This window comes from Barbus barbus (genome assembly GCF_936440315.1).
Source record: "Barbus barbus genome assembly, chromosome: 7".
Classification (NCBI taxonomy): Eukaryota; Metazoa; Chordata; class Actinopteri; order Cypriniformes; family Cyprinidae; genus Barbus; species Barbus barbus.
In genome coordinates this window covers 24,775,839-24,791,040 of record NC_136735.1, presented here as the reverse complement: position 1 = coordinate 24,791,040, position 15,202 = coordinate 24,775,839, and the positions used below count along the sequence as shown (strand labels likewise).

At 35.2% G+C, this 15,202-nt stretch overlaps 2 protein-coding genes across 2 annotated transcripts; both read left to right on the top strand.

Moving 5' to 3' along the window:
• Positions 1-746: 746 nt before the first annotated feature.
• On the top strand, positions 747-2,619 carry LOC306872762 (rho-related GTP-binding protein RhoH-like). The gene has a single exon (XM_079421527.1). The coding sequence runs from the start codon at positions 888-890 to the stop codon at positions 1,473-1,475; it is 588 nt and encodes a 195-aa protein (XP_079277653.1). The 5' UTR covers positions 747-887; the 3' UTR covers positions 1,476-2,619.
• Positions 2,620-7,189: 4,570 nt separating this feature from the next.
• LOC306873135 (neuronal acetylcholine receptor subunit alpha-9-II-like) lies at positions 7,190-13,526 on the top strand (the record flags this gene model as incomplete). The annotated part of the gene is made up of 6 exons (XM_079422205.1): positions 7,190-7,235; positions 7,834-7,979; positions 9,986-10,140; positions 10,328-10,511; positions 11,655-12,006; positions 12,661-13,526. The coding sequence occupies 6 exons, from the start codon at positions 7,190-7,192 to the stop codon at positions 13,524-13,526; spliced, it is 1,749 nt and encodes a 582-aa protein (XP_079278331.1).
• Between the last annotated feature and the right edge of the window lie 1,676 nt (positions 13,527-15,202).

Genomic DNA, 15,202 nt, shown 5'->3' with positions numbered 1-15,202 from the left:
TGCCATTTCGAGAATCATCTATGAGGTTGAGTTATGTCAAAACATCCTTACCAGCACTGGCCCATAGATTTATTAAATAAACAAACAAATATGCCGTGGTATTTGTGTTAAACAGCAGTTTTTAGAACACTCATAACCAAAAATTCTTAAATTCAACCTTAGTTGATTGTAGGGCCGTTGTCAACGGGAAGCGTTGTCACATGCCTCATAATGAGAGAGGTCTGCTGTGCTCTGTAGTATAGCGGGACGTACTATATTTCACATCTATGAAAAATGAAGAGAATGTGAAAAATTGAGTGATTGTCTATTGCATGACGTTGTAGTATTTCTTTTTTAAAGGTATATTTAGCACAAAAATGAGAATGAGAAAATGACCAAAATCTTGTCACTTTCTTTATTCTTTGGAACACAAAGGAATGTATTTTTAAGAACGTTGCAGTCGAAACCAAATCTGACCCCATAGACTGTCACTGAATGGACCCAAAACAATGTAAATAAAAAATAGAATTAGACACATTTCAAAATAGTTTCTTTTTTGTTCCACATAAGAAAGAGAATCATAAAGTATGTGTAAGTGATCATATAAGACACATTAGATTACATATAAATCTATTTTAAGGTTACATATAAAAAATCTTATTGCATGAAAACATTTCTCGGTGTTTTGTGATTGCATAATAGTAATTTTACTTTATTCTTTCTTTCAATTAAGCAGGAGTCAGAGAGTGTACAACGGTCAAACGAAAGATACGGCTGGGTGACTTCTCACTTCTGGATTTCTGTCTTAAATATCTGTAATGGTACATAATGACCTCAGTTCCTAATCCTTCACTGGAATACAGAGGCGAGGAGTAAACTACAATAACTACAACACCAGAGACAGAAGGATGAATGGGTTGACGGATACCTCAGTGAAATGCGTACTGGTCGGGGACTGTGCAGTGGGTAAAACTGCACTTCTTGTACGATTCACTTCTGAAACTTTCCCAGACAGCTACAGACCGACTGTCTATGAAAACACTGGCGTTGATGTTTTCATGGATGGAATCCAGATCAGCTTGGGCCTGTGGGATACAGCAGGACATGATACATTCCGCCAAATCCGGCCCATGTCCTATCAGCAGGCCGATGTGGTTTTGCTATGTTATTCGGTGGCAAATCCAAGTTCGTTAAATAATTTGCGGCATAAATGGATCGCTGAAGTGAGGGAATTTCTTCCGAAAGTACCTGTGCTGGTTGTTGCCACACAGACAGACCATCGTGAGATGGGGCCGTATCGTACTAACTGCACCTCGGCCTCCGAGGGCAAACAGGTGGCACAGGAGATCCGTGCCAAGGGATACCTGGAATGCTCGGCTCTCAGCAATCGTGGTGTGCAACAGGTTTTTGAGTGTGCCGTTCGGACGGCTGTTAATCGGGCACGAAGACGGACAAGGCGGAGACTGATGGACCTTAACCCCTGTAAAATCTCCTGATGATTTTAATAGAGGGATGTTGTTTAATTCTCATCACTAAGACAAAATTGTTTCTCACACACAAAACCAAGTATCTGAAGCCTCAACAAAGACTTCTTAACACTGATGTCTTAATACGGTTTACTCAAAAGACTTGTTTGACTGTTAGACTGTCTTCTAGTCAGGTTCTGAAATCTGACCATACATTAGACACATTACAGACATTGAACAGGTATTTATTCGGCCCCACTTTATATTAGCTGGGCTTAACTACTATCTACTTGCATGTAAACTAATCATTTGATACAATGCACTTATTGCGTACATGCATGTTTTTACATTTTGCATCTGTAATTAATTTCTGTAATTACATTTATAATTACACTGTTGACCCATCCCTTACACCTTAACCCACCCTTAAACCTACCCATACCACCAAACCTGTATCCCAACCTTACCCGTATCCCACCCCCAAAAGCAGCAAAAGTGTTTTGCAATACAATATGAACACAGTAAGTACATTGTACTTATTTTTTGATGTAAATACATAGTAGTTAAGGCCACCTAATAGTGGGACTATTTATTCAGTAAACAGCTGTGTTAATTTTACGAATATAAAATGATCGATCACAGGATTTTACAAGTGAAACATATCTTTTAAAAGACGTGCATCTTTTATTGCACTGCTACATGTGTTGGAAAATGTAAATTTTTAGGTTGTAGTTCTTCAAGTTCAGTTTTAAATTTCATTCTTGTGAATCGAAACAGACTCTTAAAACTGACTCTTAGTCTGCTGTTCCTCTCCTACACCTGTGTTCATGTAAAATAAGAATTCACATCATAATGTGACACTGAGATCACCTTCTGTAATCTTAATTTTGGATGGCAATTAAATTGCTTTGGTTATGTATTTCTGATTTGCTGACAATGATTTTTTTTTTTATATGAAGCTTATGGACCTTAAAGCTAAAATGAGGATTTCAGTCGTGAAGTTCTTATTCTTAAAAGATTGGTTTCATAGTCTTTATGAAGTCACTTAAATGAGTAGTTGTTTTAATAAAAAAGAGTTTTGCTGTTACTTTGCTAATGTATCTGTGTGGTTTGTCATGCACAGCGAAATGTGGAAAATGTGTTTACATGTTCTGCCTAAATGAACATAAGGCATGCGTTTAAAAAAAATAAAAAATGACTTTGAAAAAGGGGTTTTCAAACTTATCAATGCCAAGAATTCCAAAATATGACAATCCCATTTGAAGGACCCCCTTCCTTAAACATAAATTGAAATAATTTAGACTAATTTTTACTATATGAGAAAAAATAGAGATATAAAAAACTGTGATTTAAAAATTAAAAAATGTTAATTATTATAAATAAATTATATTATCTGGAAAATATTATTGTTTGAAATGTTTATCAATGAGTTAAATTTATTTGTATAGCATTTTTTTAAGTGTATTTTTTAACACTTAATTCTGCTTAAATTTTCTGCGGCCCACATGGCCCCTTCTGGAGGGCCCTTGGGGGCCCCATACCTCATTTTGAATACGCCTTGCTAAAAACAGTTTTACTAGAGATTATTCCATATTCAATTTGACAAACAACAATACATTTTTGAAGATACCTTTTACAGTACATAGACTTGTCTTTTGAAAATCTTTTAAAACACTGGTAAACTGGACCTCTGTTATAAATTATTTACTGCCATCATAAACATTAATTACAAAATATCTGCACAGAAAAATAACCAAGCTGTTTCTTACCTCATTTGATGTAAAGCGTTCTGTTTATAGGCTATATGACGTTACAAATAAATCATGATAACATGAATGATCTCTTCTGTTGTTATGTAATAAACATCATCTGAGGTAGTCTTAACATATAGTCCGTTTACAAGCCACGGGTTAAGTGTTTTTTCACACCAGATATAATATGTAATACATTATACATGTCTTCTCCATTACAATTCTGAATGTTATTTATAACTATTCTGAAACCCTCTATTCTGAGGTTCCAGGTTTGGTTGTCAGTGTGAGTGTGTGCTAGTGTCTGGTTAGAATGAACACGAAGAAAATAGAGACAGAGTTCACATTGTTCGAGCTGATCTCTACTTAAGCGTCAACAGTACTGTACAATACTGTACAGACCTTCTTGATTATGATTATATATTTTACATCAGATATTTTCAGATTTGCAGTGTATCACAGCAGACTGACAATTTGTTTGTCCAGCAAACTGATTGCGCCTTATTTGGGAACAATATAAAACAGGTCATGTGAATAAGGCTTGATGCATAGAAGAGATCTTAGGAAAATGCACAGAATACAGTATAATTTGTAATATTCCCATGTAGTCTCTGACATTTTGAGACTTTGTGCTGTCTTACTAGACAGCAGAATGTTTTATAAAATTGTCGTCAAATTAACACAGGCTAAATGTAAAAACAAAGGAGATACGTGCTACTACTCGCACTATATAAAAGGAAGAGTCGGCAGAGGAGAAGAAGAAGACAGAGCAACAGAAAGAAGGAGTATATGTTATGTGGTTTATGGAGACGAGGTGATGTAGGCCAGTGCTTTTGGAGAAGAGTTCAGACCCTGAAACCACATCCCAGCAGGAGAACGTCTCTCTCTGAACTCACTAAAACCACGTTGTGCTTCGTGGCTCCCTAGAAAAACATTATAACTGCAGTGTGAAATGTGAATATGATGTAAATCTCTTTTCGAAATGTTTTATAAGTGAAGGTATTCCTGTGCTATCAGAAATAATTTGTACCTCTAAAAATCAACTTAAAATAAGTGTGTAGTTTAAAGAACCTTTGCTCTTGAGATGAATGAACAAATGAATGGTGGCATTAGGTAATATAATCAACAGGATTGTACTCAAACTGCAATATGCATATATATATATATGTATATATATATATATTGCGCATACAAAAAAAAAGAAAGACATTGGGGTCGTTATTTTGAACTTCAATAACTTTTGAGACATTTTACAAAGTATATATATTTTTTTAATATTCCTTATGCTAGCTATATATATATATATATATATGTATATGTATATATATATATATATATATATATGCTTTAGTCATTATTTGGCCAATTTACAGAGTGCTGTGGTCTGCACAACACACTAAATCAATACACGCACACATATACACATTCGTTCAACGCGACCCAGCACACATTCTGTTCTCTTTTTTACAACAGGAAACACCTGCACTGTTCTCTTACCACATAAGCGCTCTGATACACATACACACACAATCCACCCATAAAGCATCAAAGTCTTGCACAATCACCTATTTATGACAGTTAAGCCAAAATTTAAGAGATTGTGCATCACCAGATAAGTTACATATGCATTTAAGCTCCAGCTGCTGTGGTGATGTTAAAATTGGCAAAAAACAAAAAAACATTGGCAACAGGCAGAGATATTAAAAATCATCACTTAAACCTTTAGGATTTTCCACACTTTGTGTTGTCAGGCCTGTAGTGAGTCAGAGAGGAAGGATTGTGTAGGACAGGGAAGATACCCCTGAAAACGATACTGAGAGAATCACCCTAATTTCAGAAAACACAAAGAGAATACACATCCTGAGTCATTTTGAGTCATTATTTTATTGTGTCATTTTTTTTCTACACTTACCAGATCTGCTGCAGTGTAACATGAACAGGTAAGAGAGAACAATGAAAAAAAAAAAAAAAAAAAAAGATAATTACTTAAAGCTGCTTTCTTTTTTAGAGAAATCCATTTAATCTTCCCCGAGAACCATAGTTTATACTGGAGCATTATGGGAAATGTAGTTCTGCAGCATAATATGTCGAAGTGCACTACATGATATGAAACTCTCCTACGCCTGAGAAAGAAAGAGAAAGATAGAAAGACGCCTCGAGAAGAACCACTTCCTGTCTTGTTCCTGTCATCATTTCAGACCCTACAGTCATTGTGTGTGTATGTGCTTGTATTCCTGTGTAGACGCTGGGAAATATGAGGGGGCTGTCTGACACAATCTAAAGAAATTCAGTTACAAACAGCTCCCCAAAGGTGCTTAGAAATCTGTTACTTAAGTTACTTGTAAAATGGCACATAAATTATAACTCACTGATATTTTACACATCGGAAAAACATATCCCAAGATTTGACCTGTAATGAAACATCTACACTTTGAAATATATATATATATATATATATATATATATAGAGAGAGAGAGAGAGAGAGAGAGAGAGAGTAGTTAATTTAGAACATCTTCTGACAACAGTCACAATATGTTGATGCAATCTGTCACATAAATTGCAAAGAATGTATCTGTGATTTTTAATTTTTTAAAATTTTTATTATTATCTATTACCTTGAAGAACAGATTTGAATGCTAGTTGTATCATTATTTAACATTTTGACATGCATATATATGACACTATTTTTGTTTTTTAATGGTTTTGACCCATATTTAGTAACAAGCATGGAAAAACACTTTGTTTTTGAGAAAATACAAATGGATTTGTTTAGCTGATTTAACAAAAAAATTCTTTGATACATACATTTTCATTGTTTTATAGCCTGTTCTATCTGCACATCCTGATTTTGCTGAGTTAGATGTGTTCCTAGTTTAACATATTTTGTTGACCCTGGAACATCATTTTAATCCAAAAATGTTGTCTTTACCATATCCCTACACCTAAACCTAACCTTAACCATTAGTAATCAATAAAATCAGAGGAAATGATAGATGAATAACACTGATGTACGGTATAAGCACCAAACACTGTAAGCGTAAACTTCACAAAAACTATAAACGGGTTCTTCAAATCTGATCTGGTTTATCACAATGTTGTTCCAGGGTCAATAAAGATGTGGCACTTGGTAAAATCAGGTTCTGCGTTCTATCTCATGTAACATATAAAACATTAGTGCACTATAACAATGTTAGTCTGAATAAATGTGGCACTGTAGTATTAGTTTAACATATACTTTTCATTTGTGTGCTTTGAAAAAAGAATATACCCCACCAGTAAACTAATACAGGGAACAATATTACTTGTTCTCACTCTTTAATGAAATAGAAAGTTGATATGTGACACAGATGTAAAACAAAAGGTGTTTAATTTTTTTTTTCATTTCCATGTCTGCAAAAGAAATGTCTAGAATTTACAACCTTGTAACTTGTCACCTGTTAATCTCTGCTGTCTTGAAATTCAGTGTGTGCACGTGTCAGAGACAGAGTCATGTTCCTTTAAAATTCATTGTGTAACACTCAAACCACATGACCTGTCTGCACTACACTCTTGTCAGATCAGCTCTCACTGTGATGGACAGGACAAACACATTCAATCACACACAATCACAACGGACAATCCTTCACAAGTTTGCAAAAGATAACATATAAGATGTTTTTGGAAAGAACACAAGATCTCCAATATTATAAACACACATTCTTCTTGCATAGATAAGTATCTCCACGGTGAAAAGAAGTGTGTGTACGTGTGTTAGTGTGCATGCTATGTGATACCTCGGCTCTTGTTCCAGAGAAACAGTAAGAATGACATTCAGGCCTTCAGTGTTGTACCTGGCACACCACCACTCTGAACGTCCAGACCGCTATGGGACTTTTTGCAATCTCTCTATCCTCCTCTGCAGCCAATAACATATGACCATGGATGGCAAATGAGAAGCAAAAGCAAATAATAACTGGCAGATTTTATTTTATTTTTTGCCATTCTTCTGAAAAATGAAGATCATATTTCTTGTGGTTCACATTAGCATGTTGCTACACGGTAAGTCCATGCTTTTTTTAATGCTGATACTGACAAAAGATAAATCATTTTCCTAAACAGTATTTTGTCTTGTTTTTCAGTAGAATATACCTGAACATTCTTAAAACAAGATTAATTTCTTTGATTAGCAATATGTTTCAGATAACATTAGATTTTCTGAATATATATTTTGAACTAATTTTCATACCTCAAACAAATATTTCATATTTCAACAAATAGTGTTTCTTGTTTTAAATATGTGTATGTATGTACTATTATATATTTACTATTTATCTATATACAGTATATATAGTCATTTGATAAATACTGTGGTAATGATTACTGTGTTGTATTCATGGTATTTATGTCAGTATACTAAAGTATTTTGGTGTTATCGTACTACATGTCTAAAACAATATATATATTTTTTGTAACAATTTTTTGCTACTCTTTATTGGTGCCTTACAAAAATCACTATGGAAATCATAGTTTCACAAAATTACTATACCTGAGGAAATATTGCAATGATTTGTTAAATTTCAACAAATGCATCATTTTTTATGCTATATGACAATTTTTTTTATGAAAACAACTAAATAAAATATATTCTCCTCTCTAGTTGTTTTCTCTGCTCAGGGTCGTTTTGCTCAAAAACTGCTGAATGACCTAATGGAGAGCTATTCTAATGCTTTACGGCCTGTGGAGGACACAGACAAAGCCCTTAACGTCACTCTACAGATCACACTCTCACAGATCAAAGATATGGTGAGCACTAAACACACACACAGACACAAGTCTATGGAATACCGACATTAAATCCTGCACCTATTTTACCTCACAATTTTAATCAGTAATAGAACTGAATGAGTTTACAGCTACATGCATCAGACCTACAGCAGAAACAGTGGGTTTGAAATCACTTCCGTTGGTTCTGAGATCAAGGCATACTGTATATCGCACCAGCAAAACACCCACACACTGTCCAACTGGCCTTGATGTGGCATGGCATGTGTATGTTCTGATCATACTTTGGCGACTAAATGCTGAACCCGCAAAGATTGCACAATTGCCCCAAACTTTTAACCTCTTTAAATACATGCCTAGCTCAAAGTCATACTTATGCAGACCTAGTACTTAAATAACAACAGTTAACGATGTAGTGACAGCAAATTCATTAATGGTGCCTATAACCAATTTCAAAGCATGTTTTACCCTCGAAAAGCTTTTGCTTTAGCACACAGAATTTACGTTGGACATCAAGTGGAGAACCACCACAGCAGCTTAATTGTAAACAATTCATTCATTTAATAAGATCATACACATTGGAATGGTCATCAGTTGGGAAAAAAGATTTTTGTTCAAATAATTATGCAGTTACAGAATTACCAACCAGCCAAAACTGCCCCCACTGGATTAATAGCTGGGGTCTTCACTATTTGTTGCAGTTATTATGGATTACTCTAGGTGTCAGTACTTATCAAATGTTTATTGTGTGTATCCTCATCTCATCAACTCTCTGTATCCTGTGACACTGTAAACGTTATATGCTTGTATGTATAGTGTGAGCTGCGTGACTAATGTATAATAATTTCTAGCAAGTGTGCCAATGCAGATCATGTTTTATTCTCACTTCAGAGTGTTTATTTTGTGCGACAGTATGTGTGATCAAGTAACCTACAAAAGTGTTGGATTATAAATTATTTTTCTCCTGGAGGTTATTTATTTATTTACTTCTTGTTATAAAAGTAATGCCTTTTACATATATATATATATATATATATATATACACACACACACACACACACACACACACAGTATAGCAGATTGAGTGAAACATTTAATTAACAAATTAATATAAACTTCAGAATATCTTACTATATGGCTTCAAGCTGAAGTGCTGAATAAACTCTTACCTTTTTATAGCATCATTTCAGAATGGTTTAATCTTGTACATCTTGTGCTTCAATGGAAGAAATAACACCTGTTTGCACAAAATAGTTCACATCAATATCACAAGTTTGTTTATTTGATTAGACAGCGATATAAGTGTAAATGATGACAGAATTTCATTTTCGGGTGAACAATTTATTTAAATTCTGTCATTTAATTGCAATTGTATGGTTTTACATTCAGTGTTTGTGTCTCTGTCTGTCTGTAGATAATGGTTATATAAGACACTGGTAGTCATTGTTATGTGTGTTCCAGAAAGAGACAATGGATTTCTCATTTAAGAAGCACTGAATTTCCGCCCTGATCAAACTCAATCAAATATTAATTTACTGAACCTGAGGAGTACTTTTAACCAATGAGATGTAATATGTAGAAGGCATTAAGTGCAACCTAAGGGTTCAGACTTTCTGTCCTTTCATTCTTTGTTGTGAGAAAGTGTTGCATGTACAACAACAGGGTTTATCTTTCAGTGCAAGACCCTGTGTGACTGAATACTTGGTCTTAACATACCATGTAACTCATACCATTACCTCAAAGAAAAATAGATATCTAACCTTATCACATTTGAACATGTTCACAGTAAGCACATAGGGTTTCAAGCTCCAAAAGGACATAAGGTGGCACAAAAGAAATCCATACAACTCTAATAGTGGGATAATCCTTAGTCCATGTCTTCTGTGATCACTGTGTATGATAAATAGACCAAGATTTAAGTGGTTATTCACAAATCAAATAACTGATTAATTCATACATACAGAGCTTAAATAAATAAAAAATTACGTGCAGGTTTGTAAATTAAAGTTGCTTTTACTTTGTGTTAGGATGAAAGGAATCAGATGTTGACCACATACCTCTGGGTGCGTCAGATCTGGCATGATGCTTATCTGAGTTGGGATAAAGATGAGTATGATGGACTTGAGGTCATTCGAATACCCAGCAGTCTTGTTTGGAGACCAGACATCGTTCTGTATAACAAGTAAATACATGCTATATGCACGCTTTATCTTGCATAAAACAGGGAAACACACAAATTTGTTTATTTAAATATGATATAGTGTGACAATGTAAAAATTCATACTTAAGTAATATAGACAACAGGCTTGAATTAGATTAATGAATACATAAAAGACTGAATTATTGACCTCTATATGTTTTTCACTCAGTGCGGATGAGGAGGACTCCTCTGGACCTCCAGACACAAATGTGGTGTTGAGGTATAATGGTGAGATCACTTGGGACTCCCCTGCCATCACTAAGAGTTCCTGTAAGGTGGACGTCTCTTATTTCCCCTTTGATAGTCAGGAGTGCAACCTTACCTTTGGCTCCTGGACCTATAATGGCAACCAGGTATATGCACTTGATATGTGTACACACTTAGCAAGTACAATTGTAAGCATGCATACTTGTGTTGAATTATTCTAATACGTTGCTTTGGATAACAGCTTTTTGAGTCACACTTTATATTAGGTGGCCTTAACTACTATGTACTTACATTTAAATTAATAATTTGATACAATGCATTTATTGTGTACATACATTTTTTTATGTAATTACATCTTTATGTAATTAATTTTTGTAATTACATTTATAATAACACTATTAACACATCCGTTACACCTTAACCCACTCTTAAACATACCCATAGAACCAATCCTGTCCCTAACCTTACCCGTATCCCACCTCAATAGCAGCAACAGTGTTTTGAAATATATAAACACAATAAGTACATTGTACTTATTTTTTGATGTAAGTAGTTAAGGCCAACTGTTGTAAAGTTGGATTGCTTATAGATGTAACATGTAGTCCCCTAATTCACTAACAGTAGGTATGAACAGGGGTATTTGTAACACATTTGGGTTTTGCTCATTTACTCTCATTTTAGTTTTGAGTACATGCAAGTCAAAATTCAAAATAATAGAATTAGAATTCAAAATATCACAATTCAAAATATCCATAGGGATAATTCACTCAAAAATGTACTCATCCTCCACTTGTTCAGCTGTTGAACACAATAGAAGATAAAGTGAGTAAATGATGACAGAATTCTCATTTTTGAGTAGACAATCCCTTCAACAAAAGGATGAAATAAATGTAACAGTAAATGAAAAAGCTTGACATACACTGAATGTATTGTAGATGTATATGCTGCTGGTCAGTACGTCCTCAACATCCACAGATTATGAAGGGAAATCAGAATATATACAAAAACACAGTAAGGAGGAATATTACTAGTTAAAGTGTATGGTGGCTAGTACCGTTATACCAGTATAAAATGTATGCTGGCTGGACCACTGTGTCATCTTCATGCATGGGAACCTCATTTCTCAAAATAAATGGAACTTTTAAAGAAGAAATCATTATTTACGTATATCCTTTAAAATTATATATAAATAGATGTCCATATCTAATGTAAATGAAACCCTGTTATACAGATGTAGTTTTGGAACTGTGAATTGTCCTCTACTAAAACTCTCATCACTGTAACCCCAGGTGGATATCAGAATGGGCATGGAGAGTGGCGACCTTTCAGACTTTGTGGAAAACGTGGAATGGGAGTGTCACGGCATGCCGGCCGTTAAGAATGTTATAATGTACGGCTGCTGCTCTGACCCGTACCCTGACATAACGTACACAGTCCTGCTCAAGCGGCGTTCTTCCTTCTACATCTTCAACCTTCTTCTGCCGTGTTTCCTCATCTCTTTCCTGGCTCCACTGGGTTTCTACCTGCCTGCTGATTCTGGGGAGAAGGTCTCACTGGGGGTGACAGTTCTGCTGGCTCTGACTGTATTTCAGCTGATGGTGGCTGAGAGTATGCCACCTTCAGAAAGTGTTCCCCTAATTGGTAAGTTTACAACAGAGCAGAATTTGGAAATATTTGGATTTGGATTGGTCTTTCTTTCTTTCTTTCTTTCTTTCTTTCTTTCTTTCTTTCTTTCTTTCTTTCTTTCTTTCTTTCTGTCTTTTCATTTCTCTCTGGCTAGAGAATATGGTCAATTCTGTTAAAATGCTAAATGTGGTTCTGTTTATACAGTTTGGATATAAACAAAAGTGACAACCAAATGCTGTAAAGTGACTCAACTTCTAGTCTTCTGTCATTGTCACTATGATTAAACACTTTACTCATGGCTCAATTGGCCCCCTAGTGGAAGTTGCAATTAACTATCAGTTTGTGAAGTGAAGTAAAAGCAGAGTACATATTACACATCACAGTCTCAGTAAGACTCTCTATTGTAAATGAATGATTTATGGCTATGGCTGTAGCTGACAATAAGAAAAAATGCTATATTGTCTGTTAATCAATTAATCAATCAATCAATCAATCGATAAAATTAAGATTGTGTCACTACATTTTCACAAATAAGAAATATATTATCATTATTATTGATATGTTCAAATATAATATGTCATGCAAAGAAAAACAATGTCTATTGTTTATCCTTTGTCATAAGCATTGGCAGCCTCTTTGTTATTTATCCATCGTTTGTCTTTCCTATAGGAAAATACTACATTGCAACAATGACCATGATAACGGCCTCTACATCTTTGACTATCTTTATCATGAATATACACTTCTGTGGAGCGGAAGCCAAACCTGTGCCCCACTGGGCCAAAGTCCTGATAATAGACTACATGTCGAAGATCTTCTTTGTGTATGAGGTAGGGGAGAACTGTACCACACCTGAAAGTGACCGAGGCACATTGTTCTCTGAAGACCCACTGGCTAGCCTTGAGAGAGATGGGTATTTTGACAAAGGGGTTTATGGAGACTGTCACCATGATGACAGAAACCACCGTCAGTTTAATGGGTACAATCACAGAGACCACCGGCATGGGAATGGGTACCATCACAACAACAGTGACTATCGACAACAGAGGCATAACCAGCAAAGGAGGACCCGCTCATCTTCAAATTCCCCTATTCGACAGAATGCCCATCATCCAAAATACACACACTACATTGGCCGAGATGGAAGTGAAAAGCTCCCACTGACAAGCCAGGAGAAACTCAAAGATAGCGAACTCTCCATTCCAGAAAAACTTACTGGATACACCTACGATCATGGCAATGGTTATCTCAGTGGAGTTGGGTATCACCACGATAATAGCTACAGCAAAACCTTTGGAGCAGATAGTTATAATAAGACCACCACTGGCACAGGATGTGTATGTGTCTGTGGCCAACATCAGAAAGTGGTGCGAAACATCGAGTACATAGCTAACTGTTTCAGAGAGCAGAGGGCACACCAAGCCAAAGGGGCTGAGTGGAAGAAGGTTGCCAAGGTGATGGACAGGTTCTTCATGTGGGTGTTTTTCATTATGGTCTTCCTTATGAGTATCCTTGTCATGGCCAAGGCAACCTAGACCGTTTACACCTGAAAGATGTAATCAATTGATATTTCATATTGGCTAACACTATGTGTCAAAAGACCAGTTAGTTAGTGATTGTTCTTTTTTTTTTCAAACAACAATTCCAATAATCTTGTATTTGTTGGCAAATGGGCTCATGTTCTACATTCAACGTAATATGTGGGTTACAGTTAATGCACAAGCGTTAGTTGTTTGAATGTTTTATTTTCTTCATTGTTTATTTCATTCTTTACATTCAAGAAGATTCTCTGGTTGTAACAGTTAAAGAAACGGCATTAATATTTTAGGTGTAGATGTGTTCCCACATGTGTATATAGTGTAACACAATCTCTTTGTCTGGCATGGACAAACATTAATAATGCACAATTAACCCTGCACATGCGCATGGACAGACATCCACACTAATGCACATTAAAAATGCATAAATAGACCAGTCTTGACTGTTGATCACACACACAGTGTAAAACTTGCATCCTTGACCAGTGCTCACATATTATCTCTTCAGAGAAATAGACATTCTGCAATTTCTGTATTTTCTTTTTTCTTTGATTTGCTGTGCTTGTTCCTTGCTTTGTTCTCTTCTTATATTAATATTCTTTACAAATGGTGCTACACCATTTGTATTATTTATTATTTTATTAAATAATAAAAAAGCATGATCAATCACAGAATCTTAGAATCTCAGAAATATCAAATGATAATAAAAGGAAAAAGAAATTAAATGTAAAAAGTGAAATTAACACTGGCACCTAACTGCTGAAACTTGATTATTTGGAGATGTATCAATTTATGCACATGCGTAAGTATTAAACCAAGCCTTGCATGAAAATGAGCTCCTGAAATGCAGATTAGTGGAGAGATTTACTTTAATAGCTATCCACTAGCTATGACTTGAGGAATACTGTTTCTGGGACTACTGATTTCAACTGAGAATATCTCAACAGCCTTTTATAAACACTATTTTTTCAAATCAAACATTTAGGCTAAGATTTGGAAAACTAATGGTATAGACTACAGGCTCTTGGCATCCTAGACACCCATATTTTAACAATTCATAAATAATAGATCACTGTCTGGCCATCTGAGATTTCAGTATGGAGATAAAGGTTAGGATGATGTATTTTCTGTAATATTACAGCACACCTTGAGTGTATATTATTGTTTTCTTTTGATAGAGCATTTGGACCCGGAAACAGTGTTGCATGTTAGTTGCAAACAGTGTTGCAAACTTCACTGCAATCACTTTCCAAAATGTCATTTTTGTGGAAATATTATGAAGTCTGTAAAGTCTGTAAAGGCCAGAGACACTGAAGGAAGAAAATACTGTACTGTAGCAGGCAGAGCAAGCTCACTGTTTGCGATGCGCTAAATATTGGAAGAAAATCCTAAATATTGATTCGGGGGTTTATACAAATGTATTTCTGAAGGTAACTTACAGTCTTCAGAAAAGTTTAGATGGTATTTTCCTTCATCTTGTCTTTGTATAATGCATATTAAAGCAGTGTTTAAGCACAGTGCTGCTGCGGAAACCAAGGAAACAATTTTGCTGCCGTTCCATTAGCGCCACCTGCTGTCAGAGAGTGAATTTGCATTCTCATCCAGTCTGTCTGCTGCTTTTGTTTCGTTTAAGGATGTTTTATGTAGCATGATTTCACTAAGTTGGTCAGAAA